We start from the raw sequence: 15162 nt of genomic DNA on the forward strand, positions 1-15162 counted from the left end.
TACGTGAGCTCAGAGTTATGTCACCAGAGGGGTGAGAAAGCTGGGGTATTTACTTGCCACTCCGTATCCATCATTGGTTAAGAGATGCTTCCAAGAGCATAAATCTTCTGATCCTTCATTCTTGTGCTCAACATGAGCTTAGCATACTTCAGGGCCCAGAAAAAAAATTCCTCAGGCAGCTGTTCTTAACAAGCAGATTTGCTGTATACAGGCAAGCGCAGAAAAGACGGGGATGGACATCCACGCATAAGCTAAAGGTTTCCTTTTGTATTTTAATTTAATTGTGTATGTATTTATTTCACAGAGAAAAACATAGTTTATTTATTCTACAAAAGTATTCACCATGGGTTCCCAGCCTGCTGGGTAGCGGAACCAACGTAGGCTTTGTTTGATAGGTAGTCCCAATAATCCCTAACTCTTTGTATGATGCTGTCTCTGAGCCAGGCACTGTTCTAATGGCCTCATATAGATCAGTTCATTTAGTCCTCACAAAGTCCCTGTGAGGTGGGCACTGGAATTTTCCCTGTCTTACAAGTGAGGAAATGCATCTCAGTCTTTAATGACTTAAACAGCTTTCTTTTTGTTTAAACATTTAGTTTATTATAAGTTTAACTCCCTATAGGCCTGCTTTATACAGGCTCATTTAGATGATTCAGTCTCATGAAGCAAAAATACACAAGAATGCAGATTTAATCCCACCTCCAAATATAGCACTCTCTCTGTCCTTGTTGTAGCATGGAAGATGGTGTCCTCAAGACCATGGGCCATGCTGTGCTATTCTGTTCTTGGACTAATGTCCAGTGAGGTGCAAGTAGCCCGCCTTCTTTTTTGGTTGGGGAAGGGGAATAGTGAGTTATATGCTAGTACCACCACTAGAATATATCACTTAGCCAGAGTCCCCGGTGTTGGTCCGTAAGCCCATGGCAGCCTCTTTACGTGGACCCCAGGCCTCTGCAATTCCAATGGTGTACTTATCTACTTATGTTTTTGCTAGGACATAAGGAGGCTCCCAGATCTGTATTACAATTGTATAATAAAATAATAATCAAGGCCGTGGAGGTTAGAGAAATGACTGGTGTCAGGCTGGGGTTTATACAGAGTGGTCACAGAAGGCCACAAAAAGAAAATGCTCTAGAGCATTCCAAGCAGAGAGGAAAAGAGGGTGTCCAGAGTGCAGTTAGGGAGGGAGGAGAGTGGCAACTGGGAAGGGCTCAGGTTGTAGGTATAGTGACTCATTCAGATGGAGCTTTAGAGGCTGTGGTGTGGTCTTTTAATTTTATGTTAAATGCGTTGAGAAACCACTGAAAATCATTAAACAAGGGATTGATGTGATGTGACATATTTTCATTCTCTGGATAGAAAAGATCACTCTGGATGTAGCGGAACAAGAGTAGATACTGGGAGACCAGCTATGTGACCATTTCAGAGGTACAGGTCAAAGATGATGGTGATTGGGCTACCGTGGTACCAGTTGAAAGATGGATGGAAGGGGATGGATTTGGAACATATCTGGAGATAAAGTCAAGGAGTCTGACTGATGGCCAGTCTGTGGAGCATGAGGAAAGTGAAAAATAAAGAGACTCTTCTAAATTTTTGGCTTCAATCATTGGGTGGAAGCTGGTGTCATTTATTGTAAAATGATGGTAGGGACATTTGGGTAGGATGAAGAAGGAGAAATTAATGTTCTGTTTTGGAAATGTTTACTTTGAGATGCTTTTAGACTTCCAAGTGGAGATATCGAATGGCTAAGTATTTAGTTGGTTATAGAACATTGGAAATCAGAGAAGAGCCAAGTGAGAACTGAATTTGGGAATCATCAGGATATAGATGGATTTGATGCAAAGAGAATGGATCAGAGTGTACGAAAAGAGAAGGTGATTTAGGACTGAGTCCTCAGGGAAAAGTAGAAGAGGAGTCAGAGGGAGATGGAAACTGAGAGCTCCCGATGAAGTTAGAGGAAAAACAAGAGAATATGTTCTCATTAACTCAAGGGAGAAAATGTTTCTAGAAGGAGGGAGTAGTCAACAACTTTGAATGCCACTGAATTAAAAAAAAGAGAGAGAGAGAGAGACCGAGTTAAAAGAGTAAAATAAAAATAGAATAAAACTTGTGCATGGAGTCATTGATGACCTTGAAAAGGGCATCTTCTGTGGAAGGATAAAAATAGCATTTGGATTTGTGGGGGTTAAGTTGAATAGGATGTGACAACTCAAAGGCAACAAAGTAGACAAATCTTTGAGCCCTGTGTGTGTGTGTGTGTGTGTGTGTGTGTGTGTGTGAGTGTGAGTGTAGGAGGAGATTGGGTTTTTTTTGTTTGCTTTTTTGCTGATGCTTGTCTTTGCTTACTGGGTGGCATTACAGCATTTTTCCCTGCTGTTTGGGATGACCCACTACATGTAGGAGATAGAAGATGGAGTGCAGATGGTTCGAGGATACAGAGAGAGGTCTGGCATATGCATTTTAGAGAGGGAGAGCATTCTAATGAAATTTTGCCTCCGCTTACTGGGATATTCCAAAGACATAAATTTTCTGAACAATATTCTGCATCATCTTTTAAATGTAATTTACTAGATTTGGTTATCAATGTGATATTTCCAAATGTATCTGATCTGATCTGTTGCCTTAGACCTTTTTAGTGATCTTGATAAGGGTTCTGGCCAAGGTGTGATGAGTTATGATGTTTCCATGTCAACTCTGAATGAAGTTTTCATGAAACTGGAAGGAAAATCAGCTTTCGAACAAGGTAAATCCATTTACATAATTCACAGAAAGTCCATTTCCAAATAATCATGTACCAATTTAGTATTTATAATGTCTTATGTAAGAGTCCCACTAAGGAATGTGACAAATTCCAAATTTGACTCTGCTGTTTGGGAAGGGCTGTCATTGTTTCCTAACGTCATTACTAGGACTGAACACAGATCCCTTCTTGGAACATACCAAATCACTATTTGCAAACTATTTGCCTACAATTTAAGCAGTTTTCTCCTATCCTCAGACGCTCACTGCTTCTTGGACACTTTGAAGACATAAAAGGTTCTCAATCAGGGTCATGAAGTCTGAGTGACATTTCTTATAAAAAATTGTTCTTAGCTTGTTAATATGCAAACTTCTGCAAAGGTCTAAATGGGGGAAAGTCTTGGGACCATCTTGTATGTACTTTAATGGGTGATACTGATAAGAGCTGTCATTTATAGAGCACCTGTGCCAGACACTTTGATAAATGTGTGTATAGGGGCCGGCCCCATGGCCAAGTAGTTAAGTTCTCGCGCTCCGCTTCGGCAGCCCAGGGTTTCGCTGGTTCAGATCCTGGGCCTGGACGTGGCACCACTCATCAGGCCATGTTGAGGCGACATCCCACACGCCACAACTAGAAGGACCCACAACTATCTACTGGGGAGGATTTGGGGAGAAAAAGAGCAAAAGAAAAAAAAAAGAGGTTGGCAAGTTGTTAGCTCAGGTGCCAATCTAGGGGGAAAAAGTGTGTATATATTGCATTACTTTCCTACAAGAACCACCTTTCTAACAAGTGTCATCGGCACTATTTTACTTATGATAAAATCAGACAGAAGAGCAGTTAATTGATTTGCCCCAAATCATCCCAAGTCACAGATGTGGGAATCAGGTACAGATCTGGTGGTTTCAGAGCTGGTAATCTTTCACCTACACTTCTTTTTTTTATTTTTTTAAAGATTGGCACCTGAGCTCACATCTGTTGCCAATCATTTTTTCTTCTTCCTCCTCCTCCTCCTCCTCTTCTTCCTTCTTCTTCTTCTTCCTTTTCTTCTTCTTTTTCTTCTCTTTGTCCTTCTCCTTCTCCCCAAAGCCCCCCACTACATAGTTGTATATTGTAGTTATAGGTCCTTCTGGCTCTGCGATGTGGGATGCCGCTTCAGCATGGCCTGATGAGTGGTGCTAGGTCTGTGCCCAGGATCTGAACCAGCAAAACCCTGGGCCACCGAAGCTGAGCATGCAAACTTAACCACTCGGCCACGGAGCCGGCCTCTCACCTACAACTCTTGATAGCTTAGTACTAGATGTTTAGGAATCAATGACTGGCTATTCCTGTGGAGAAGATTTCTCAGAATCTCTCAGAATATTCTTACATGTGGAACCTTCTATGTCTGTTGAAAGACTGGGCATAATGAGATCACTCTTTAGTGAATTCTTCTTTTGGTATGAATTTGGCATGCTTTATCACTAGATTTATTGAATGTGAACATCATAAATGTAATCTGTTTCTTAGTTTTCTTTGTAACCACAAACATTCTAAAACAAATTTTAATATTGAAAAGAGAATACTGATACCCAAGGATGACATTAATAATGTGTGTGCATATGTGTGTATGTGCAGATTTTGAACAAGCAGAAATGACAAGAGACACAGAAAGCCTGCACAATATGGATCTGGCTCGCTCTTCTTTCCCTGAAATGCAGGAGGCTCTGAGTGACATGGGCCTCTGGAAGATGCAGGTCTGTGCAATAGCATGGCTCCGTTTCTTAAAGTTAAAACGTGGAAAGAAAGCACTTTTGGCCCTGTGAGTATCAGAGTACTGTGGTTTTGTAAGTGAATTTCAAAAGAGGATCAAACCAGAAGAGAATTTAAAACTAGAGCACAATATGCCACATTCTTGCCAGAGGATGGCGAAATGCAGCATTTGATTTTACTGGGGACAGTGGGAATACCTGTATGTTAGCACTCGATTAGCCTAATCCACAGATCTGCTTAGTTTTCATAGTTTGATAGCCTGGTGTTTATATAGCAATGCCTTTTAGTACTGTTGGCATGCGAAGATATGACTTTCAGGATTTTAGCACCTATAATCAGGGCTGGTGTAGATTTGGCATTTGACAAATATTTGTGAAATTTTTGACTGAATGAATAAAATTACTATAGATTCATATGGTTATTTTTCTTTATTGGTAGACTATTGGTATTTGGAATCGCAATATTCCCTTTGATTGTGGAAAAGATACTTTTCGCTGTAGTAAGTCAAAAGAGTGATTGGGAATTTAAACCTGAATTGTATTTCCTCTCTCCTGGACAACTTCCCCAAGACTCTCGTACCAGCCTATTGATCATCAATAACACAGGTGAAGAGACAAACAAAATTTAAATCCAGAGATAAGTTATTGTTATTGTTAAATAGCACATGTAAAAGGAAAAAAAGCAAATCATGAGAGAAGAAAATGTGTGATTAAACTTCATGTATAGAAATCAACTTCTGGGGAATAGTGCATTTTGCTCTGATTTTGGAGATGATGGGGATGGTGGGACAAGATAAAGGGAAGGTGGGTCACTATAGGAACCCACAGGTCACTGTAGGGACTATAGAAACAAGATAGAAGGAACGTGGTAAAGGAGAGCTGCCTTTTTATCTGACTACCCTGAGACACTGTGGGAGAGAGAAATAAACTTCTATATTGACTGAACCCCTCTATTTTTAGATCTCTTTGTTACAGCGGCCTAACCTCTACTGTAAATATTATGCACACTGATTCAGCTATAGAGATGGCATTTTTATACCCCGTGCCCCTCCAACAGGGTCTAGGAAGATTCCTTAAGACAGTTTGGAGCCTGTGCTCTTGTTGTCCTAAATAATGGGTAACTGGTTTTGTCTAACTGGTTATCTAACTTTGAAGAAGCTTTTATGTTTCTGCCCAAGATATTAAAATATATTCAGAGTAAGAGTCCTCTTTTGATGAGTTCCCCGGCCCATTCTGATTTTTATGTACATTTGTGATTCAAGGTGTAGATGTCTTCTCTTTAAGCAAAGAGTTTCTTTTCATTTCTTTTCCTCATTCTTATGGTTTTCTATTTGGGTTTTGGAAAGTAAATTGTGTTCACTCTCTTATCTTAAAACTGAAAGCCTTGCTAATTGTATGTTTGACTTTCAAGATCTAGAACAGTTTCTTTACCTTTCAGCCTGTTGTTGTCTAATGAATGTATTTTCCTCTCTGGTTACTCTGAGAACAATGTATTTGTGTCAACTTATTTATTTTTTCTTCCCTGTACTCACTTGTTAGGTATTTTGTGATTTAAGTTTGGGATTTCTATGCCATCTTGTTTTTCTCTTTTCTCACAATCTGATGATCATTCGTACAGTATTCATCTTTAAATTGGAGAATCCATATTTGCCCAGGTGAATGTGGTCACCATTATGGTGTCCTACCTCACGTGACTGTGGAGATGGAGGGGACACGCACTGCCCCAGGATGCATGGAAAGCCTGTTTGCTATGTGTACCTCCCGATCCCACCTGGTGGAAATCCTAATTAGGATTCCGATCCCAGAGCCCCCTCTGAGAGTCCCCAGGATGAACTCCCGTTTCAAAGTCCAAATGAGGAAAAAATGAGAGTCCTCATTTCCTTTTCCTATTCCGTTCTGTCGTTCTAACTGCCTGGAGTTACTTTATGTCCTGCTGTGTTGTTTTCTCCAGATACTATCTCTTGAAAGTAAATTTGGGGTCTTGTATCCTGGAGACAGCTACAGCTGCTGCCTGCTCTATGTGGAACACAGGGAGGGGCCTGTGGTCACCTTGTTTGAGGTGTATTTAACCAGTCAATGAGTCTGACCAAGACTTCAGAGCCCACTTTGCCCCTCAAATTTGTCCACTCTGAGTTCTGATATCCTGGAAATTGGTTTTTTCTTTTCAATTGTTTGGTCCTGTGTGATCTAGGCTGTGGGTTTTTCTCAGCTCTTATTTCTCTGTCAAACGATCTCATCTGCTTTCTTCTTTAGGGGCAAATCAAAAACTTCAGTGTGATAGTGGCACCCTTTTCATTTCCCACTTCCTGAGAAAAAATATATTTATGTAATATATGTGTACATAATACATATGTAAATATGTAAAATAGAGGTATATGTTATATATATGCATACATATATTCATTTTTCTGTTATTTCAAAGAATAAGAGAGAGAGGAGAGTGTTATTGGCCATTTTAGGCTGGACAATCTGAAGTACTCCTCATATAATTATTGTATTTCTGCAAATTATTGAGTTCAAATGTATTTTAATGAAGAATCATAAAATAGAATTATCTTGTTTTAATGGTCATGTGTTAATTGGCATTACACAAAATTATAAAGCTAACATCACAGCATAAGATTTAATAAACTGAAGATGGTAGAGTGGTTTCTCTTTCACGGACCAATTTTACTGTGATACCCAAAGAGACAGACCTTCACATAATATTCTGTACGTATTGACTTTAAAAATTTGAAAAAATTTTTGAAACGTTTGTTCCTGCTTTTATATTGTCTTCTGTTATTGATTTCATACTAGAATCAGATATTGAAGATTTTATACAGTCACTGAAGCATCAGAATATACTTTTGGAAGTAGATGACTTTGAAAATCGAAATGGCACTGATGACCTGTCATACAATGGAGCTATCATAGTTTCTGGTAAACAGAAGGTATGTTTGCCTCTTGTTTTGCTTTTATGACAAAAAAAAACCCCCAACGCATTAATAAAGTGCTACATTTTCACTGTTTCAAAAACTGCAGAAAGTCAACCTAGGTAGTGTACAGCAACTCAATTCAAAAACATTTTGGTTCATTATTGAATAAACTGTGAGGTTGAAAGAAGTTTTTATTAAACATTTTCCATCTTTTTTTCTCCTCTGTAATAATAAGTACTTTATTTTTTGTAATTTTTTAAAACGTGGAAATAATATACCTGTGCAAAAGTACATAGAATACATATGCACAGCTTAATTATTGCAAAGTGAATTAAAATATTAAGTGATCACTCATGTTACCCATGCTATCACAATTCATGTTAAACAAAAGACCACTACCAGCATCCCGGACGCCCTCTAGCTATCTTTCCTAATGATAATCCTCTCCCTCCCTCCAAAGTAACCACTATCTCACTTTTATGCTCCTCACTTTCTTGCTTTTCTTTATAGTTTTACCACTTATAATACTTCCCTAATCACTATAGCTTAGTTTTGCCTGTTTCTGAGCTTCACAAGTGTATAACTTAGAATCATAAAATATGTTCTCTTTCTTGTCTGGCTTCTTTTATTTTTTCATATTTATTATGATTGCTTTTTTATTGCAATATAATTGACACACAACATTATATTAGTTTCAAGGGTGAAACATAACATTTTCTGTCTTAACTGTTGATTTAGATAATTTTTACATTTCAAAGTAGCTAAATGTAATTGCATTATTCAGACTTCATAAAATATTCGACCTTATAATTATCAACTAATATCATTATGAATTTAAGGAATCCTATTCAGTGGCTAACTACCCAAATGATGTTTTTGTATATTGAGAAAAGACTTTACATACTTTAATAACCACATGAAATCTCTGAGAGAAAGGTGCTCTCGGTCTACTACCTCAACATCTTTCAGTTTGGGTAAAAAAAGTGCAAGCAGTAGAGATCCTTCCAGGACCATGACTATTGGAACTATGTCCTAATCGTCAGTAAAACTCTGAGTCAGGGAGCCACATGAAGTCAAGCGACCTCTTTATTTCTTGCTACCAGGGAAATAAAAACAAAAACAAAAGCCTCTGAGGATGCATCATTGGATTCAGTTCTACCTAAACTAGGTACATCATAAAAAAATGGAATCTGCTTGTGCCAACTGTGGGAAACTACGTTGTCAGTTCCTTTACTTGTTAGTTTTCTAACATATTTATTATGGGAACTATTGGTAATATTTAAACAATATTAAGCCTCTGATGAATTTATGAACATTTTCATAAACATGAAGAAATAAATATTGTCTTGGAAAGTATGAAAATGCTTCATTGGCAGTTTAACCATGAATACTTTATGAAACCCATGCTTGTCTCCTATTCAGAAGATCAGGGTTCCTTTGCTTGCTCACTGTAAACAGTGCATCTCCTTGTCAGGGCCACTTTTAAATTCTGTTCGCTGAAATTTCCTCGTCAGTAAAATGGAGACAAAATAATCTAAAATTAGTAATACTAATAAAAATTCATATTGCCGACTGTGCTATCCAGTGTGCTAGGGCCTAATATACATTATCTCATTTAAACTATATAACAACTCATTTATTATCCCCTTTCACAGATGAGGAGAAGCTAAAGCTCAGAAAGATCAGTTAACTTGAAGACGGTCACAGCTAGAATGTGGGACTAGTGAGATCTCATATAGAAAATCTTTGTTCTTTAAGAATTTAGAATTGACATTATTTATTTTATTTGTGTGTGTTTGTTTTATGTTAAGGATTATAGATTTTCAGTTGTGTGCAATACCAAGAGACTGCACTGTTTTCCTATCCTTATGAATATTGTCAGCAATGGACTACTTCGAATGTTTACTCATACACAACCTATTCGAACCGAGAGAAGCTCATTTCGTTTGGTAAGTGTTAGATTTCCTCATTCTGAATAACTAGGAATTTGACAAACCTATGTTTTCCCCTTTAGCTTTTAAATATTCAAAGTTGGTTGTTATCCTAAAAATTATTATTTTGTTCTAACATTTTAAACAGATTCTATCTAACAGAATATGATTTGTTTCTTATTATTATCAGACAATTCTCATAGGGGAATACTTTTCAGTATTATGTCATGGTCTCTCAGGGAATCTTCTGAAAAATTATACGCACTTGACTGCAGAGGTGTATTGGAGAGAGTGTGTACACTGAATTGGAAATAAGAGCACTTGTAACCCAGCTTTAGGATCTTATAAATCTAACATAACTTGTCAGTGGATCCTCCATTGACTACATAGGTGGTAGATTGACTGACATGAAGGAGAATTTGCCAGTTCTTGGGCTCTATGCTTTCTGATGAACGCCTTCACCTCCCATGGTTGCTCTCTGTTGCAGGGGTGTCTGATATACACAGGCTGCATTTTCAGGATTCTTTGTCGGCCAGCTACAGGGTGGGTTTAGGCCACTGGAAGCAGTGGTGGGAGCCAGGAGAACAGGAGGATTCCCTACCCTAGGCTCCAGTAACGTCCCTTCCTTCCTTTGTCGCTGTAGCCCAGAAGTGACAGTGGCTTCTTGCTTAATCATCCTTCTTGGCTTCTCTGCCCTTTCCACTCATGTAACCATTACCACTGTAGGATTAATTTCTCTCTATTTTAAGTACTGAAGGTGGGGATGGTTTTCTGATTAGACCCTGACTGATACCCAAGAGGGACCTCTCATAGCTGACTCCAACTGTTTTAAGCCAGGAGGTTGGAAGAACAATAAACATGATGGGAAATGGAACCATCAAAAAGGGAAGCCCATTTTGTGACACAGGGGTCGAATTCAGGTTTGGCTTCACTGCATTAGTGGTGCTGGGGGTAAATGCAAGAGCAGATGGATGGAATATACTTGAGACATCAGCAATGGACATATTTTTCCTCTCTCAGTCATTCTTATGAAGACGGTAATGCATTTTCCTACCTGGTGAAAAATTGGAATTTATAGATGTAGCCTTCAAAGCCTTAAATGAAGTTTGAGAATTGTAGAATCATTTTGAGATAGGCTATTGCATTGCTCCCCTGTAATTATATCCATGAAGCAGTCCTTGTACCCTGCCTGAGCATAGTACAGCCTCAGGCAGACACTGATTTGGGGGTAGCGATTTAAAATTCATCTCCTTGAAGATGGGCTCAGCGGCGTTGAGTTTTCTTTTTATGCCTATGCTTCAGAACACGCCCACCCAGCTTCAAAGATACATCATTAGGTTTGCTGAGAGAGACATGCTCAGGCCTGAACAATCTGTTCATCTAGGATTGCAATTTCGGAATTATTACTTTTTTGTATTGAGGTAAAAAACACGTAACATAAAATTTACCATCACAACCATTTGTAAGTGTATAGTTTGGTATTGTCAAGTATATTCACATTATTATGAAACAGATCTCCACCACTTTTTCATCTTGCAGAGCTACCACTCTACACCCTTTAAACAATAACTCCCTATTTCTCCCTCCCCTCAACCCCTGGCAATCACCATTCTACTTTTTGTTTCTATGAATTTTATTACTTTTGTTACCTCACATAAGTAGAATCATATGGTATTTGTCTTTTTGTGATGGCTTATTTCTCTTAGAATAATGTCCTCAAAGTTCATCCATGTTGTGCCTTGTGACAGGATTTCCTCCCTTTTTAAGGCTGAATAATATTCCACTGTATATATGTACTAAATTTTGTGCATCCATTTATCTGTGCATGGACATTTGGGTTGCTTCTACCTCTCGACTGTTGTGAATGGTGCTGCTGTGAACACATGTGGGCAGATATCTCTGAGACCCTGTTTTCGATTCTTTTTGATCTGTACCCTGAAGTGGATGCTGAGTTATTTCTTTCTTTTATTAAATGTTTTTATTGTTTTTACTTCTCTGTTTTCTAGGAGTCGAAGCCTCATGTTAAATGATCAGAAATCATTTTCCCTCCCACTTCCATGTGGGGATGTTGATGAATTAGACGTACATTTTTACTTTTATTTTTCAATATTTTGAAAAGCATCTTCTTTATGATTATTAGTAGTTGTTTCACTTTTTAGAATATTCACTAGTTTAAAGTACCTTTTGTATTTGCAGAATTATGTTCTACTCTGGGCTGAGATGCTGGAAGGCTCCATTTTCTTTTTTTTGGTTGTGTGCAGCATTTCTCCCTACATCGCCATGAGCAGTGTCAGCGATTATAAAGTAAGAAAAGAGGGGAAAAAGGAAAAGAAATTTCAGGGACTTCAGTAATTATATTTTGAGTGCTATGTGTTCAAAATATTTTCCTGTGAGAAAAACATTTAAACACATGTTTAATTTAGATAATATAGTTAAACACTATTTCTATCAAGTCAGAAAATTTATTTCTAAAAACATGAAATACTTTTTACTTCAAATTACAGGAAACGTGCAATAATTTTTCAGGGACTCAAATTAGTCTAAACCTTCAAAAGGGGATATTATAAAACTTTTGACTGTATTGTTTCTTAACCACAAGGAGGAAATCATTGATGTTGAAATTGAGGACCAAATGTAAGGCTTGAATCTCCTATGTACTGCGGAGAATACAATTTTTTGTTATATTTGTATTTGGTTATGCCCTTTATCCAGGAAAAACAGTTAAACCAAATTTAGACAAGTCATCCTTCACTGTTCTAAGCCAGTGACTCTCCCAGAACATATTTGGATAATGGAGAATTTATTATCCTTCAGGCCACAAAATAACATTTCTTTTGAAGGAGATTAATGTCTCGATCATTTTGAGGTCTACTTTTCTATTCACTATTCATGAGTTAAAGTGATGTTCTGAATCAAACTTATCAAGCAAAACAATACTCAGGGCTAGAATGGTGGTGTAGTGGTTAAGTTTGTGTGCTCTGCTTCAGCAGCCTCGGGTTCACAGGTTTGGATCCTGGGTGCAGACCTACACACCATTCATCAAGCCGTGCTGTGGCAGCATCCCACATACAAAACAGGGGAAGATTGGCACAGCTGCTAGCTCAGCAACAATCTTCCTCAAGCAAAAAGAGGATTGGCAACAGTTGTTAGCTCAGGGCCAATCCTCCTCACCAAAAAATTAAAAACATAAAACAATACTCTTTTTCAAAATTGCCAACTTTACGGAATTGGCTCTTTAGACTTCAGGTTCCTAAACAGTATGTGCATAATTAAAATTATTAAAAAAAATAAAAATATTAGAAGATTAAAAAATATTAGAAGATTAAATTATATTTGTCTTTTAAAAAACCTTTCAATGTGTTTGTTTTGGATTTGGGTTTCAGCTGAATCTCTGTTCATCTTGTGTTTTTTCATCAGAAAAGAGCTAAGTCTCAGCTATGGATTTCGGGCCTGTACACTTCTGCCTACTGGTGTGGGCAGGCACTGGTGGATACTACCTTCTTTGCTTTTATTCTCCTTTTAATGTACTTAATTTTCTACATAGCAAACATGGGGCACATTTATATCACAAGTCGAATTGTGTTTGCTTTGGTAAGTAACACATTATGTAAACAATATCTTACAAAGTTATTCATAATAAATTTTAGCATTGGTATTTTATATAATCGAGGCATTTATATTTTGATTTGATCTATTTTCATTTCTATTTTGTCATAAACAAAAGCCAAAATACCAGGCAAAGTACATGAGCAATGAGATATTTTTTAAATATGTGTAATTTAATTTTTCCCTCAGGTAACATTTCATTTTTTGACTTTGATGTTGTTTGTATTATCTTCAGGTTGTGATTACGCTTGGTTACGCAATTTCCCTTGTTTTCTTGACCTACGTGATATCATTTATTTTCCGCAAGAGGAGAAAAAATAGTGGCCTTTGGGCATTTTCCTTCTCTTTCGTAAGTACATATACAAATAAATAAATTGAGCGATGGAGTTCTTTTTTAAACTTTCAATGTAATGTTAAATATAGTCAATTTTGTCTTAAGCAATGGGGAAAATTAATATCTTAAAATTACACCATAGAGAGGAGAGGGAAGTGGAATGTGTTACAATATTGCCTTTTCTTATTTTAATCCATGATAATTCAAAAATAGTTGGCAGCAATGGAAAAAAGATATCCCATCATATGCAGATATATTTCAATTTGAAAAATACAGTGTTTCAGTGTCACGTGTTTGACTCTCTGCTGTGCTCCTTTATTTGCTGTAGTTTGTTCATATCACAATGAGAACATCTTAATCGCTACATTAGTCCACAAACCTAATAGAAAGAGGTTCTGCATTATCTTGACTTTCCTTAGAAACAACAAAGTCAAATTGCTTCCTGTGTTCATTTATTCACTTGCAGCTGAGGTATTATGCAAGAGGAATTCATAATCGACAATGCAGATTCTATTCTATATACATGGTAGAAGGTAGAAGAGAATCTATAGTATATATAAAAATGTATCATATGTTGATGGTTAGTGCAGTAGTCCTTTTGTGATCTTGAGTATATATGGAAGGACAGTCTAGGCAATGTCTCTTCATCATTGAGTAAAGCCAGTTAAGAGTTAATTTGTTTCTAGATTCCACTGGACTCCGGTACCCCCAAGGGTGTGGGCTTCAAGGATATCTTAGGCCCTTGTCTAATAAGGAAGCACCCTTCCAGCCCATATTTCAGCCAAGTGGTGGAGGTATAGCCGCACATCTTCTTAGCATGCTGAGCCATGGAGTATTTCCTTTGCTGCTGTTTGGAATCCTCTCTTGTTCCAGTAGATGAGAAAGGAGGAAAAAACGACTCACAAAAGTAGAAACTTACAGGCGAGTAGAATAAGCAGAGTCAGCTTAGAATAAGAGTCGGCTAAGCGGACTAAAGGACTTAAAGTTATAATAAATAAAGAGAAAGGAGAAAAAGGAAGAAGAGGGTGACGTCATGGAAACCAAGAGAAGAGACATATGTAAACATGGACAATCGGGCAATACCTTTGCAAAGAGATTGTGGTGACTGTAAAATGAGAAAAGTCCTATGGGTTTGCCATCTTAAATGCTTATTGTGCTCTTACTGAACACTTGGTTATAAGTTATATGGTTCTATTACCAGTTACTTCTTATATGTAGACTATGTATTCCTCAAAAATGTAAATTCATTTCATATTGACACAACATTCTCCTGTGTAACAATCCCTCAAAATAGTACATTTCTCTGACTTAAAGGCTTGGGAATCACACACACACAGAGTTTTGAATTCTAGCTCTGTCATTCACTAACTGCGGTTTTGAGGATATTGTTTAACTTGTCTGGACCCTAGATTTCTCATATATAAAGGGAGGGATAATAAGAATAACCACATTATAGAGTTGTTGCGAGGATTTAAGTAAACAATGCATGCTAAGTTCCAAATGCCTGGTATTTGTGTGATATTCAGTGAATTTAGTAGTTAAGATTCTTATTATTTTTATTATAGTTAATACATTAACAAGATCCAGCAAAGGTTCAGTACAGTGCCCAATACACACCTGTTGACTGATAAATTGATCCTTAAAACAGAAAAATCAGGGCTGGCCCGGTGACGCAGCATTTAAGTTTGCACATTCCGCTTTGGTGGCCCTGGGTTCGCCGGTTCAGATCCCAGGTGTGGACATGGCACTGCTTGGCAAGCCATGCTGTGGCAGGCGTCCCATATATAGAGTAGAGGAAGAGGGACACAGATGTTAGCTCAGGGCCAGTCTTCCTCAGCAAAAAGAGGAGGATTAGCCTCAGATGTTAGCTCAGGGCTAATCTTCC

At 37.7% G+C, this 15162-nt stretch overlaps 1 protein-coding gene across 2 annotated transcripts in view; it reads left to right on the forward strand.

Annotated features, from left to right (window-relative positions):
* Positions 1-15162, forward strand: part of ABCA6 (ATP binding cassette subfamily A member 6) — a 64012-nt gene that overhangs the window by 34058 nt on the left and 14792 nt on the right. For both annotated transcript variants that reach the window (XM_005597238.4, XM_023652146.2), the window contains exons 19-26: positions 2627-2743; positions 4355-4538; positions 4928-5094; positions 7288-7421; positions 9218-9355; positions 11534-11641; positions 12755-12928; positions 13179-13292. In XM_005597238.4, the coding sequence (XP_005597295.1) occupies positions 2627-2743; positions 4355-4538; positions 4928-5094; positions 7288-7421; positions 9218-9355; positions 11534-11641; positions 12755-12928; positions 13179-13292 (1136 nt within the window). The remainder of the gene's footprint in view (positions 1-2626; positions 2744-4354; positions 4539-4927; positions 5095-7287; positions 7422-9217; positions 9356-11533; positions 11642-12754; positions 12929-13178; positions 13293-15162) is intronic.

This window comes from Equus caballus, chromosome 11, assembly GCF_041296265.1.
Source record: "Equus caballus isolate H_3958 breed thoroughbred chromosome 11, TB-T2T, whole genome shotgun sequence".
Classification (NCBI taxonomy): domain Eukaryota; kingdom Metazoa; phylum Chordata; class Mammalia; order Perissodactyla; family Equidae; genus Equus; species Equus caballus.